The 12,324-nt window shown below is 54.9% G+C and overlaps 1 protein-coding gene across 1 annotated transcript in view; it reads right to left on the reverse strand.

Moving 5' to 3' along the window:
• Positions 1–12,324, reverse strand: part of slc44a5b (solute carrier family 44 member 5b) — a 436,275-nt gene that overhangs the window by 27,628 nt on the left and 396,323 nt on the right. Inside the window, exons 20-21 of the mRNA XM_038793600.1 lie at positions 9,566–9,636; positions 4,957–5,045 (exon numbers count right to left, since the gene is read on the reverse strand). Of these exons, the coding sequence (XP_038649528.1) occupies positions 4,957–5,045; positions 9,566–9,636 (160 nt within the window). The remainder of the gene's footprint in view (positions 1–4,956; positions 5,046–9,565; positions 9,637–12,324) is intronic.

A 12,324-nucleotide genomic window follows, 5' to 3' on the forward strand; every position in this document is an offset into this window, starting at 1 on the left:
AATTCAGCGAGAGCAGCGACGCAGAATCCGGAGAATTGGGAACGGGAATTCAGCGAGAGCAGCGACGCAGAATCCGGAGAGAATTGGGAACGGGAATCAGCGAGCAGCGACGTCAGATCCGGAGATTTGGGAAACGGGAATTCAGCGAGAGCAGCGACGCAGAATCCGGGAGTGGGAAACGGAAATCCAGCGAGGAGCAACGATGCAGAATCCGGAGAGATTGGGAAACGGAATTCAGCGAGACGCGACGCAAGAATCCGAGAGAATTGGGAAACGGGAATTCAGCGAGAGCAGAAGAGGAGTGGAAACGGGAATTCAGCGAGAGCAGCGATGCAGAATCCGGAGAGAATTGGAAACGGGAATTCAGCGAGAGCAGCGTGCAAGAATCCGGAGGGAGTGGGAAACGGGAATTCAGCGCGAGCAGCGACGCAGAATCCGGAGAGGGTTGGGAAACGGGAATTCAGCGAGAGCAGCAACGCAGATTCTCGGAGGGAGTGGGAAACGGGAATTCAGCGGAGCAGCCGACGCAGATCCGGAGAGGGTTGGGAAACGGGAATTCAGCGAGAGCAGCAACGCAGAATCCGGAGAGTTGGGAAAACGGGAATTCAGCGAGAGCAGCGATGCAGAATCCGGAGAGTTGGGAAACGGGAATTCAGCGAGAGCAGCGATGCAGAATCCGGAGAGTTGGGAAACGGGAATTCAGCAAGAGCAGCGACGCAGAATCCGGCGAGGACGCCACTCTGTGACTTCCCCTCACGCGCTGCTCGCTGCGCCATTCATCACAGAATTTACAGTGCAGGAGGCTATTCGGCCCATCGAGTCTGCACCGGCCCTTGGAAAGAGCACTGTACCCAAGCCCACACCTCTACCCTATCCCCATAACCCAATAACCCCACCTAACCTTTTTGGACACTAAGGGCAATTTTGGACACTAAGGGCAATTTAGCATGGCCAATCCACCTAACCTGCACATCTTTGGACTGTGGGAGGAAACCGGAGCACCCGGAGGAAACCCACGCAGACACGGGGAGAACGTGCAGACTCCGCACAGGCAGTGACCCAAGGCGGGAATCGAACCTGGGACCCTGGGGCTGTGAAGCAACAGTGCTAACCACTATGCTACCGTGCTGCCCTACGCTGGTGCCCAGCGAGTAGCGCGTGAGGGGAAAGTCACAGACGGCGTACACGCCATGCTGACTAATCACCTGCTAATATATTTGAAATGAGCTTCCCGGGCTCCCACTCCGAGATTGACAATAATTTATAACAGCTCCACATAAACATGACCGTGCCGGCTTCATCTCCGAGGGGAATGTCGGACGGGAGAGCTCCAGTTCCCCAGAGAGCACCCGGACTCGTGGGACACGGATAAGTTCAAATCACTCCCTCAGTACTGACCCTCTGACAGTGCAGCACACCCTCAGTACTGACCCTCTGACAGTGCAGCACTCCCTCAGTACTGACCCTCTGACACTGCAGCACTCCCTCAGTACTGACCCTCTGACAGTGCGGCACTCCCTCAGTACTGAGCCTCTGACAGTGCAGCACTGCCTCAGTACTGACCCTCTGACAGTGCAGCACTCCCTCAGTACTGACCCTCTGACAGTGCAGCACTGCCTCAGGAGTGCTGCACTGTCAGAGGGTCAGTACTGAGGGAGTGCTGCACTGTCAGAGGGTCAGTACTGAGGGAGTGCCGCACTGTCAGAGGGTCAGTACTGAGGGAGTGCCGCACTGTCAGAGGGTCAGTACTGAGGGAGTGCTGCACTGTCAGAGGGTCAGTACTGACCCTCTGACAGTGCGGCACTCCCTCAGTACTGACCCTCTGACAGTGCGGCACTCCCTCAGTACTGACCCTCTGACAGTGCGGCACTCCCTCAGTACTGACCCTCTGACAGTGCGGCACTCCCTCAGTACTGACCCTCTGACAGTGCGGCACTCCCTCAGTACTGACCCTCTGACAGTGCAGCACTCCCTCAGTACTGACCCTCTGACAGTGCAGCACTCCCTCCGTACTGACCCTCTGACAGTGCAGCACTCCCTCAGTACTGACCCTTTGACAGTGCAGCACTCCCTCAGCACTGACCCTCTGACAGTGCAGGCACTCCTCAGTACTGACCCTCTGACAGTGCAGCACTCCCTCAGTACCGACCCTCTGACAGCGCGGCACTCCCTCAGTACCGACCCTCTGACAGTGCAGCGCTCCCTCAGTACTGACCCTCTGACAGTGCAGCACTCCCTCAGTACTGACCCTCTGACATTGCAGCGCTCCTCAATACTGACCCTCTGACAGTGCAGCACTCCCTCAGTACTGACCCTCTGACAGTGCAGCGCTCCCTCAGTACTGACCCTCTGACAGTGCAGCACTCCCTCAGGTACTGACCCTCTGACAGCGCAGCACTCCCTCAGTACTGACCCTCTGACAGTGCAGCACTCCCTCAGTACTGAACCTCTGACAGTGCAGCGCTCCCTCAGTACTGACCCTCTGACAGTGCGGCACTCCCTCAGTACTGACCCTCTGACAGTGCAGCACTCCCTCAGTACTGACCCTCTGACAGTGCGGCACTCCCTCAGTACTGATCCTCTGACAGTGCAGCACTCGCTCAATACTGACCCTCTGATAGTGCAACACTCACTCAGTACTGACCCTCTGACAGTGCGGCACTCCCTCAGTACTGACCCTCTGACAGTGCGGCACTCCCTCAGTACTGACCCTCTGACAGTGCAGCACTCCCTCAGTACTGACCCTCTGACAGTGCAGCACTCCCTCAGTACTGACCCTCTGACAGTGCAGCACTCCCTCAGTACTGACCCTCTGACAGTGCAGCACTCCCTCAGTACTGACCCTCTGACAGTGCGGCACTCCCTCAGTACTGACCCTCTGACAGTGCAGCACTCCCTCAGTACTGACCCTCAGACAGTGCAGCACTCCCTCAGTACTGACCCTCTGACAGTGCGGCACTCCCTCAGTACTGACCCTCTGACAGTGCAGCACTCCCTCAGTACTGACCCTCTGACAGTGCAGCACTCCCTCTGTACTGACCCTCTGACAGTGCGGCACTCCCTCAGTACTGACCCTCTGACAGTGCGGCACTCTCTCAGTACTGACCCTCTACAGTGCGGGACTTCCTCAGTACTGACCCTCTGACAGTGCAGCACTCCCTCAGTACTGACCCTCTGACATTGCAGCGCTCCTCAATACTGACCCTCTGACAGTGCAGCACTCCCTCAGTACTGACCCTCTGACAGTGCAGCGCTCCCTCAGTACTGACCCTCTGACAGTGCAGCACTCCCTCAGTACTGACCCTCTGACAGCGCAGCCTCCCTCAGTACTGACCCTCTGACAGTGCAGCACTCCCTCAGTACTGAACCTCTGACAGTGCAGCGCTCCCTCAGTACTGACCCTCTGACAGTGCGGCACTTCCTCAGTACTGACCCTCTGACAGTGCAGCACTCCCTCAGTACTGACCCTCTGACAGTGCTGCACTCCCTCAGTACTGACCCTCTGACAGTGCAGCACTCGCTCAATACTGACCCTCTGACAGTGCAGCACTCCCTCAGTACTGACCCTCTGACAGTGCAGCACTCCCTCAGTACTGACCCTCAGACAGTGCAGCACTCCCTCAGTACTGACCCTCTGACAGTGCAGCACTCGCTCAATACTGACCCTCTGACAGTGCAGCACTCCCTCAGTACTGAGGCTGGTTTAGCTCACTGAGCTAAATCGCTGGCTTTTAAAGCAGACCAAGCAGGCCAGCAGCACGGTTCGATTCCCGTACCAGCCTCCCCGGACAGGCGCCGGAATGTGGCGACTAGGGGCTTTTCACAGTAAATTCATTGAAGCCTACTCGTGACAATAAGCGATTTTCAATTTCAATACTGACCCTCTGACAGTGCAGCACTCCCTCAGTACTGACCCTCTGACAGTGCGGCACTCCCTCAGTACTGACCCTCCAACAGTGCAGCACTCCCTCAGTACTGACCCTCTGACAGTGCAGCACTCCCTCAGTACTGACCCTCTGACAGTGCAGCACTCCCTCAGTACTGACCCTCTGACAGTGCAGCACTCGCTCATACTGACCCTCTGACAGTGCAGCACTCCCTCAGTACTGAGGCTGGTTTAGCTCACTGAGCTAAATCGCTGGCTTTTAAAGCAGACCACGCAGGCCAGCAGCACGGTTCGATTCCCGTACCAGCCTCCCTGGACAGGCGCCGGAATGTGGCGACTAGGGGCTTTTCACAGTAACTTCATTGAAGCCTACTCGTGACAATAAGCGATTTTCAATTTCAATACTGACCCTCTGACAGTGCAGCACTCCCTCAGTACTGACCCTCTGACAGTGCGGCACTCCCTCAGTACTGACCCTCTGACGGTGCAGCACTCCCTCAGTACTGACCCTCTGACAGTGCAGCACTCCCTCAGTACTGACCCTCTGACAGTGCAGCACTCCCGTCAGTACTGACCCTCTGACAGTGCAGCACTCCCTCAGTACTGACCCTCTGACAGTGCAGCACTCCCTCAGTACTGACCCTCTGACAGTGCAGCACTCTCTCAGTACTGACCCTCTGACAGTGCAGCACTCCCTCAGTACTGACCCTCTGACAGTGCAGCACTCCCTCAGTACTGACCCTCTGACAGTGCGGCATTCCCTCAGTACTGACCCTCTGACAGTGCGGCACTCCCTCAGTACTGACCCTCTGACGGTGCAGCACTCCCTCAGTACTGACCTTCTGACGGTGCAGCACTCCCTCAGTACATTGATATTTTTGGGATCTTGCTGTTTGTAAATTGGCTGCTGTGTTTGCTGCATTACAACAGTGACAGAGTGCTGTCATTCGCAGTAAAGCGTTTGTTGAGATCCTGCAGTGTGTGCTCCGAGCTGTGTCTATTTGAATTTTGTTTTCCAGTGTTTCCCGTGTGGAGTGAAGCGCAGAGCCAGGCTGAAGGGAATTTCTTACCACGAGAGGAACCCAGTAATAATTCAGTGATGGAGCTTCACCAGCGATGATCGATATTCTCCGTGTGAAGAAGAAAAAGGCCAGGACTCCTAAATAGAAAACAAGAAGCAAAATATATTCAATACAGTTACAACGGAGAGAAATATCTGACAGAAAGATATGCTGCAACAACAGCCTGCATTGATATAGCCCCCTTAACATAGTGCAAACGTCTCAAGTGGCCTCACATGAATCAAATTTGATACCTCGTGACATAAGGAGCGATTCAGAATGGTGACGGAAGGCTCGGTCTGAGAGAGAGGCGTTTTAAGGAGCTTTTTCACAGAGCGGGAAGAGATTGTGGAGAGAATTCCAGGGCTTGGGGTCCAGTCAGCTGTAGGCACGGCCGCCAATGGTGGAGCGATTAAAATCGGGGACAAGCAAGAAGACAGAATTGGAATGGCAGAAAGACTTTCGGAGGGTTGTTGGGCCGGGGAGATTACAATGTGAATTATTTGAATAATTATGTAGGGTTTTGATAGAATGTGCCGTCTACAAGATGCACTGCAGTAACTCACCAAGGCTCCTTAGACAGCACCTTCCAAACCCACGATTGTGACCATCTAGAAGGACAAGGGCAGCAGATACCTGGGAACCCCACCACCTGGAGGTTCCCCTCCAAGTCACTCACCACCCTGACTTGGAAATATATCGTCCGTTCCTTTACTGTCGCTGGGGCAACATCCTGGAACTCCCTCCCTAACAGCACTGTGGGTGTACCTACACCTCAGGGACTGCAGCTGTTCAAGAAGGCAGCTCACCCCCACCTACTGAAGGGCACCTAGGGATGGGTAATAAATGTCGGCCTAACCAGCGACACACACATCCTGTAAAATTAATTTTTGAAAAGTAAATATGGGGACAGAGCTGGGGGACTGGGAGAAATTGGGCTGGGTGAGTTCCCCTGGTGTTGTAAGATTCTAACAAACGAACACTTGCATAAAAAAATATTTTTTATTAAAGGCATTTTGCGTTTGTACATAGAAATATCAGAAAACCCAAACTCCGCAGGAACAAAGAACACCGGCCCACAACAGGCCCGATACCAACCCCACAACTCTCCCCTCCCCCTTCATTTCCCCCCCCTTTGTCTCCCCCCCCCATGACAAAAACAAATCCCTAACCCCCCCCCCCCCCCCGTCTTCGGGACCTGCGAGTCCCGTCAGCTCTCAACGTGATCCGTCTCCGGGCCCTTCCGGGAGGCAAAGGCCAAAACACCGGCCTCTCTCCCCACCTGACCTCCCGGATCTTCCCACACACCGAATTTCGCCGCCTCCGGACTCGAGGCCACCCCCACACCCAGAATCTCGCACATAACATCTGGGAAACCCCCACCAGAACCCCCTCAGCTCTGGACACAGCCAGAACATGTGGACATGATTCATGCCCCCCCCCCCCCCCCCCCCCCCCCCCCACAATAGCTTCCACCCCGGCAAAGAACCGACTTATCCTCACCACTGTCATGCGTGCCCTGCGCACTGCCTTAAACTGGATGAGGATTAACCCTGGCACACGACGAGGACGTTTTGACCCTCCACAGGGCCTCCTTCCATGTCTCGCCCTCACCTCCCCCCTCCTGATCTCCACCACCGGAGCGCCCCCCCCCTCTCCATCAACTCTACATAAATGTCCGACACTCTCCCCTCGCCAATGTCGTCATCCTCGGACAACAGCTTATCCTGCAACACCGGAGGCGACAGCTCCGGGAATGACGGCACCTCTCTCCTCACAGTCCCGAACCTGCAGGGATCTGAAGCCATTCCCCTTTGGGCAACTCAGACCTTTCCTCCAGCTCGTCCACACCTGCAAACCTGTCCCCTACAAACACAGTAGCGCAGTGGTATGGCCGACACGGTAGCACAGTGGTTAGCACTGTTGCTTCACAGTGCCAGGGCCCCGGGTTCGATTCCCGGCTCGGGTCACTGTCTGTGCGGAGTCTGTACGTTCTCCCTGTGTCTGCGTGGGTTTCCCCCGGGTGCTCCGGTTTCCTCCCACAGTCCCTAAAGACGTGCTATTAGGTATTTTGGACATTCTGAATTCTCCCTCTGTGTACCCGAGCAGGTGCCAGAGTGTGGAGACTAGGGGATTTTCACAATAACGTCATTGCAGTGTTAATGTCAGTCTACTTGAAATGAAATGAAAATCACTTATTGTCACAATTAGGCTGTGAAAAGCCCCTAGTCGCCATATTCCGGCGCCTGTTCGGGGAGGCTGGTCCGGGAATTGAACCCGCGCTGCTGGCCTTGTTACAGACATAGATACATAGAAGATAGGAGCAGGAGGAGGCCTTTTGGCCCTTCGAGCCTGCTCCGCCATTCATCACGATCATGGCTGATCATCCAACTCAATAGCCTAATCCTGCTTTCTCCCCATAGCCTTTGATCCCATTCCCTATCAGTTTTCTATCCACCTCAATAAATTTCCCCCAATCCCATCCGCTTTAATTTAGCACAATAATCTCTTATGCGGGACTTTGTCAAACGCCTTCTGAAAGTCCAAATATACCACATCGACTGGCTCCCCCCCCCTTGTCGACTGTACTGGTTACATCTTCAAAGAATTCCAACAGATTTCTCAAGCACGATTTTCCCTTCATAAATCCATGCTGACTCTGACTGATCCTGCCACTGCTTTCTAAATGTTCCGCTATAAAGTCCTTGATAATGGATTACCCACTATCGATGTTAGGCTTACTGGTCTATAATTCCCTGCTGTCTCTCTACCTCCCTTTTTGAATATCGGAGTGACGTGAGCTACCCTCCAATCTTTGTTCCTGAGGCTAACGCCTTCGCTAACACCTTCCCACCACATCTGGCAGTGAAATCGGGCGGTACGACCCACACTGTTCCGGGTTCTTGTCTTTCTTTAAGATCAGCGACATTGACGCGTGCGACAGTAACGGGGGGAGTTCCCCCTCCACTCCCGGTCTCATTATTCATCCCCACGAGCAGAAGCCCCGGCTCCTCACCAAACATCTCGTCAAACTGGGAACCCCTCTGGCCTTGAGGCCTTCCCCACCTGCACCGAGCCTGCGTAATCCATCACCTCCCCCAACCCAACCAGGGCCCCAATCCCTGCACCTTCTCCACCCTCAGGAACTCCAGCCCATCCAAGAACCGCTTCATATCTTCCCTGTCGGTCGAGGGCTCCAACTCATTCAACCGTCTGTAAAAATCCTCAAACGCCCCATTCACCCCCTCCGGGTCCGACACCACCTTGCCTCTCTCATGTCTCACCCTCAGGACCTCCCTCGTCGCTGCCCGCCCCCTCAGTTGGTGCCAACATCCTGCTCGCTTTTTCCCTGAACTCGAACACTGCCCCTCTGGCCTTCCACAATTACCCTACCACCTTCCCCATGGACAACAACCCAAACTGGAGCCCCTGCCTCTCCTTTAGTAGCCCCTCCTCCGGCATAACCGAATACCTCCAATCCACCCTCAAAATCGCATCCACAAGCCTCGCTCACTCCTCTCGTTCCCCCGTCTCCCTATGCCCCCGAGTCGAGATATATTTCCCGGGGCTACCGGCTTAAGTGCATCCCACAGCGTGGAGGCCGGGACCTCCCCTGGGCCATTCCCCTCCCCCTAACCTCAAATGACCCCCTCATCCGGCAATAACCCCACATCCAACCACCATTGTGGCCACTGTGCCCCCCGAACCACCCACAAATCCACCCAGTGCGGCTGTGGCCAGAGACCACCATCGCCGAATACTCCGAATCGGCGACCCCGACCATCAGCGCCTGTCCAACACAAAAAAACACAATCTGGGCGTACAGCCAGTGCACATGGGAGAAGCACAATAACCTTTGCCCTCAGCCTCCCAAAGCTCCATGCCCCCCCCCCCCCCCAGCTTCCCACTAACCATCAGGTACCCCCGCCCCCCCCCCCAGGATCGGCTGCAATACTGCCAACCTCGAAGGACATTTCCTTGTTGAGCAGCACCACCCCCCCCCCCCCCCCGGTCCTCACGTCCAACCCCGAGTGGAACATCAGCACCCCCCCCCCCCCCCCCCAATCGCACCCAATCAGCATTGTCTGACCTCCCAGCTTCAAGTGCGTCTCCTGAAGGAAAACAACATCCATCTTCAAACTCCTCAAGTGTGTGAAACCACACGACCGATTGAGCGGCCCATTCAACCCCCGCAAGTTCCACGTAACCATCCTGGTCAGGGGGGCTCCCCACCCCCCTCCCCTGCTGATCAGCCATTCCCCTTCTTCAGCCAGCTCCCCCCCCCGGTCTGCGTCTCGCACCTTTCCAGACCCGCCCGACAATATCTGCTGCCATCCCTCCTTAACCAACTGCGCCACACCAACCACAGCCATGTCAGCTCCCCCCCCCCTAATCTCAGGCACGGCCCCATCCCCCACCGGCACGATCCCTACCCCCCCCCCCCCCACCCCCGCAGGCACACCCATCCCGCCTCCCCATAACCAATCCAAAAAAAACCATTCCCCCCTCCCCCGCTTATCACACAAACACTTTACTGTGTATTTTGTGACAGGACAACAGAACTTTTTCAATGAAGATTGATCACACAACAGACTGAGTCAGTGTGCAGGATACCCACCAACACCTCCGACTATCAGCAACTTGCCCAGTAAGAGCAGGAAATCCGTCACTTTGTCCAAAACAGCCACTCTGAGAAATGAAGACAAGACACTTCATTAATCAGGAAGAATAAACCTCGACTTTCAGAATGATCTTTCCCGCTTCCACCCACTCAACAGAGTCAAGACTGGATTTCACAGAGCGCACACCAGGTGTATTTTTGATGGGGGGCGGGGGAATAAACACAAGCGGTGGCAAATCCAACACCTTCTCACCCACCCCCGAGTCCACCCTCACAGCTCGGTAAGTGGGCTGGTACCTGGGAGTGTTTGATGGGGGTCAGTGTAGAGGGAGCTTTACTCTGTATCTAACCCCGTGCTGTACCTGTCCTGGGAGTGTTTGATGGGGACAGTGTAGAGGGAGCTTTACTCTGTATCTAACCCCGTGCTGTACCTGTCCTGGGAGTCTTTGATGGGGATGGTGTAGAGGGAGCTTTACTCTGTATCTAACCCCGTGCTGTACCTGTCCTGGGAGTGTTTGATGGGGACAGTGTAGAGGGAGCTTTACTCTGTGTCTAACCCCGTGCTGTAACTGTCCTGGGAGTGTTTGATGGGGACAGTGTAGAGGGAGCTTTACTCTGTATCTAACCCCGTGCTGTACCTGTCCTGGGAGTGTTTGATGGGGGCAGTGTAGAGGGAGCTTTACTCTGTGTCTAACCCCGTGCTGTACCTGTCCTGGGAGTGTTTCATGGGGACAGTGTAGAGGGAGCATTACTCTGTATCTAACCCCGTGCTGTACCTGTCCTGGGAGTGTTTGATAGGGACAGTGTAGAGGGAGCTTTACTCTGTATCTAACCCCGTGCTGTACCTGTCCCGGGAGTGTTTGATGGGGACAGTGTAGAGGGAGCTTTACTCTGTGTCTAAACCCGTGCTGTACCTGTCCGGGGAGTGTTTGATGGGGACAGTGTAGAGGGAGCTTTACTCTGTATCTAACCCCGTGCTGTACCTGTCCTGGGAGTGTTTGATGGGGACAGTGTAGAGGGAGCTTTACTCTGTATCTAACCCCGTGCTGTACCTGTCCTGGGAGTGTTTGATGGGGACTGTGTAGAGGGAGCTTTACTCTGTATCTAACTCCGTGCTGTACCTGTCCTGGGAGTGTTTGATGGGGGCAGTGCAGAGGGAGCTTTACTCTGTGTCTAACCCCGTGCTGTACCTGTCCTGGGAGTGTTTGATGGGGACAGTGTAGAGGGAGCTTTACTCTGTATCTAACCCCGTGCTGTAGCTGTCCTGGGAGTGTTTGATGGGGACAGTGTAGAGGGAGCTTTACTCTGCTTCTAACCCCGTGCTGTACCTGTCCTGGGAGTGTTTGATGGGGATCAGTGTAGAGGGAGCTGTACTCTGTATCTAACCCCGTGCTGTACCTGTCCCGGGAGTGTTTGATGGGGACAGTGTAGAGGGAGATTTACTCTGTATCTAACCCCGTGCTGTACCTGTCCTGGGAGTGTTTGATGGGGGCAGTGTAGAGGGAGCTTTACTCTGTATCTAACCCCGTGCTGTACCTGTACTGGGAGTGTTTGATGGGGACAGTGTAGAGGGAGCTTTACTCTGTGTCTAACCCCGTGCTGTACCTGTCCTGGGAGTGTTTGATGGGGACAGTGTAGAGGGAGCTTTACTCTGTATCTAACCCCGTGCTGTACCTGTCCCGGGAGTGTTTGATGGGGACAGTGTAGAGGGAGCTTTACTCTGTATCTAAACCCGTGCTGTACCTGTCCGGGGAGTGTTTGATGGGGCAGTGTAGAGGGAGCTATACTCTGTATCTAACCCCGTGCTGTACCTGTCCTGGGAGTGTTTGATGGGGACAGTGTAGAGGGAGCTTTACTCTGTATCTAACCCCGTGCTGTACCTGTCCCGCGAGTGTTTGATGGGGACAGTGTAGAGGGAGATTTACTCTGTATCTAACCCCGTGCTGTACCTGTCCTGGGAGTGTTTGATGGGGGCGATGTAGAGGGAGCTTTACTCTGTATGTAACCCCGTGCTGTACCTGTCCTGGGAGTGTTTGATGGGGACAGTGTGGAGGGAGCTTTACTCTGTATCTAACCCCGTACTGTACCTGTCCTGGGAGTGTTTGATGGGGACAGTGTAGAGGGAGCTTTACTCTGCTTCTAACCCCGTGCTGTAGCTGTCCTGGGAGTGTTTGATGGGGGTCAGTGTAGAGGGAGCTTTACTCTGTATCTAACCCCGTGCTGTAGCTGTCCTGGGAGTGTTTGATGGGGACAGTGTAGAGGGAGCTTTACTCTGCTTCTAACCCCGTGCTGTACCTGTCCTGGGAGTGTTTGATGGGGGTCAGTGTAGAGGGAGCTTTACTCTGTATCTAACCCCGTGCTGTACCTGTCCCGGGAGTGTTTGATGGGGACAGTGTAGAGGGAGCTTTACTCTGTATCTAAACCCGTGCTGTACCTGTCCGGGGAGTGTTTGATGGGGGCAGTGTAGAGGGAGCTATACTCTGTATCTAACCCCGTGCTGTACCTGACCTGGGAGTGTTTGATGGGGACAGTGTAGAGGGAGCTTTACTCTGTATCTAACCCCGTGCTGTACCTGTCCCGGGAGTGTTTGATGGGGACAGTGTAGAGGGAGATTTACTCTGTATCTAACCCCGTGCTGTACCTGTCCTGGGAGTGTTTGATGGGGGCAATGTAGAGGGAGCTTTACTCTGTATGTAACCCCGTGCTGTACCTGTCCTGGGAGTGTTTGATGGGGACAGTGTGGAGGGAGCTTTACT

This window comes from Scyliorhinus canicula, chromosome 4 (genome assembly GCF_902713615.1).
Source record: "Scyliorhinus canicula chromosome 4, sScyCan1.1, whole genome shotgun sequence".
Taxonomy (NCBI): Eukaryota; Metazoa; Chordata; class Chondrichthyes; order Carcharhiniformes; family Scyliorhinidae; genus Scyliorhinus; species Scyliorhinus canicula.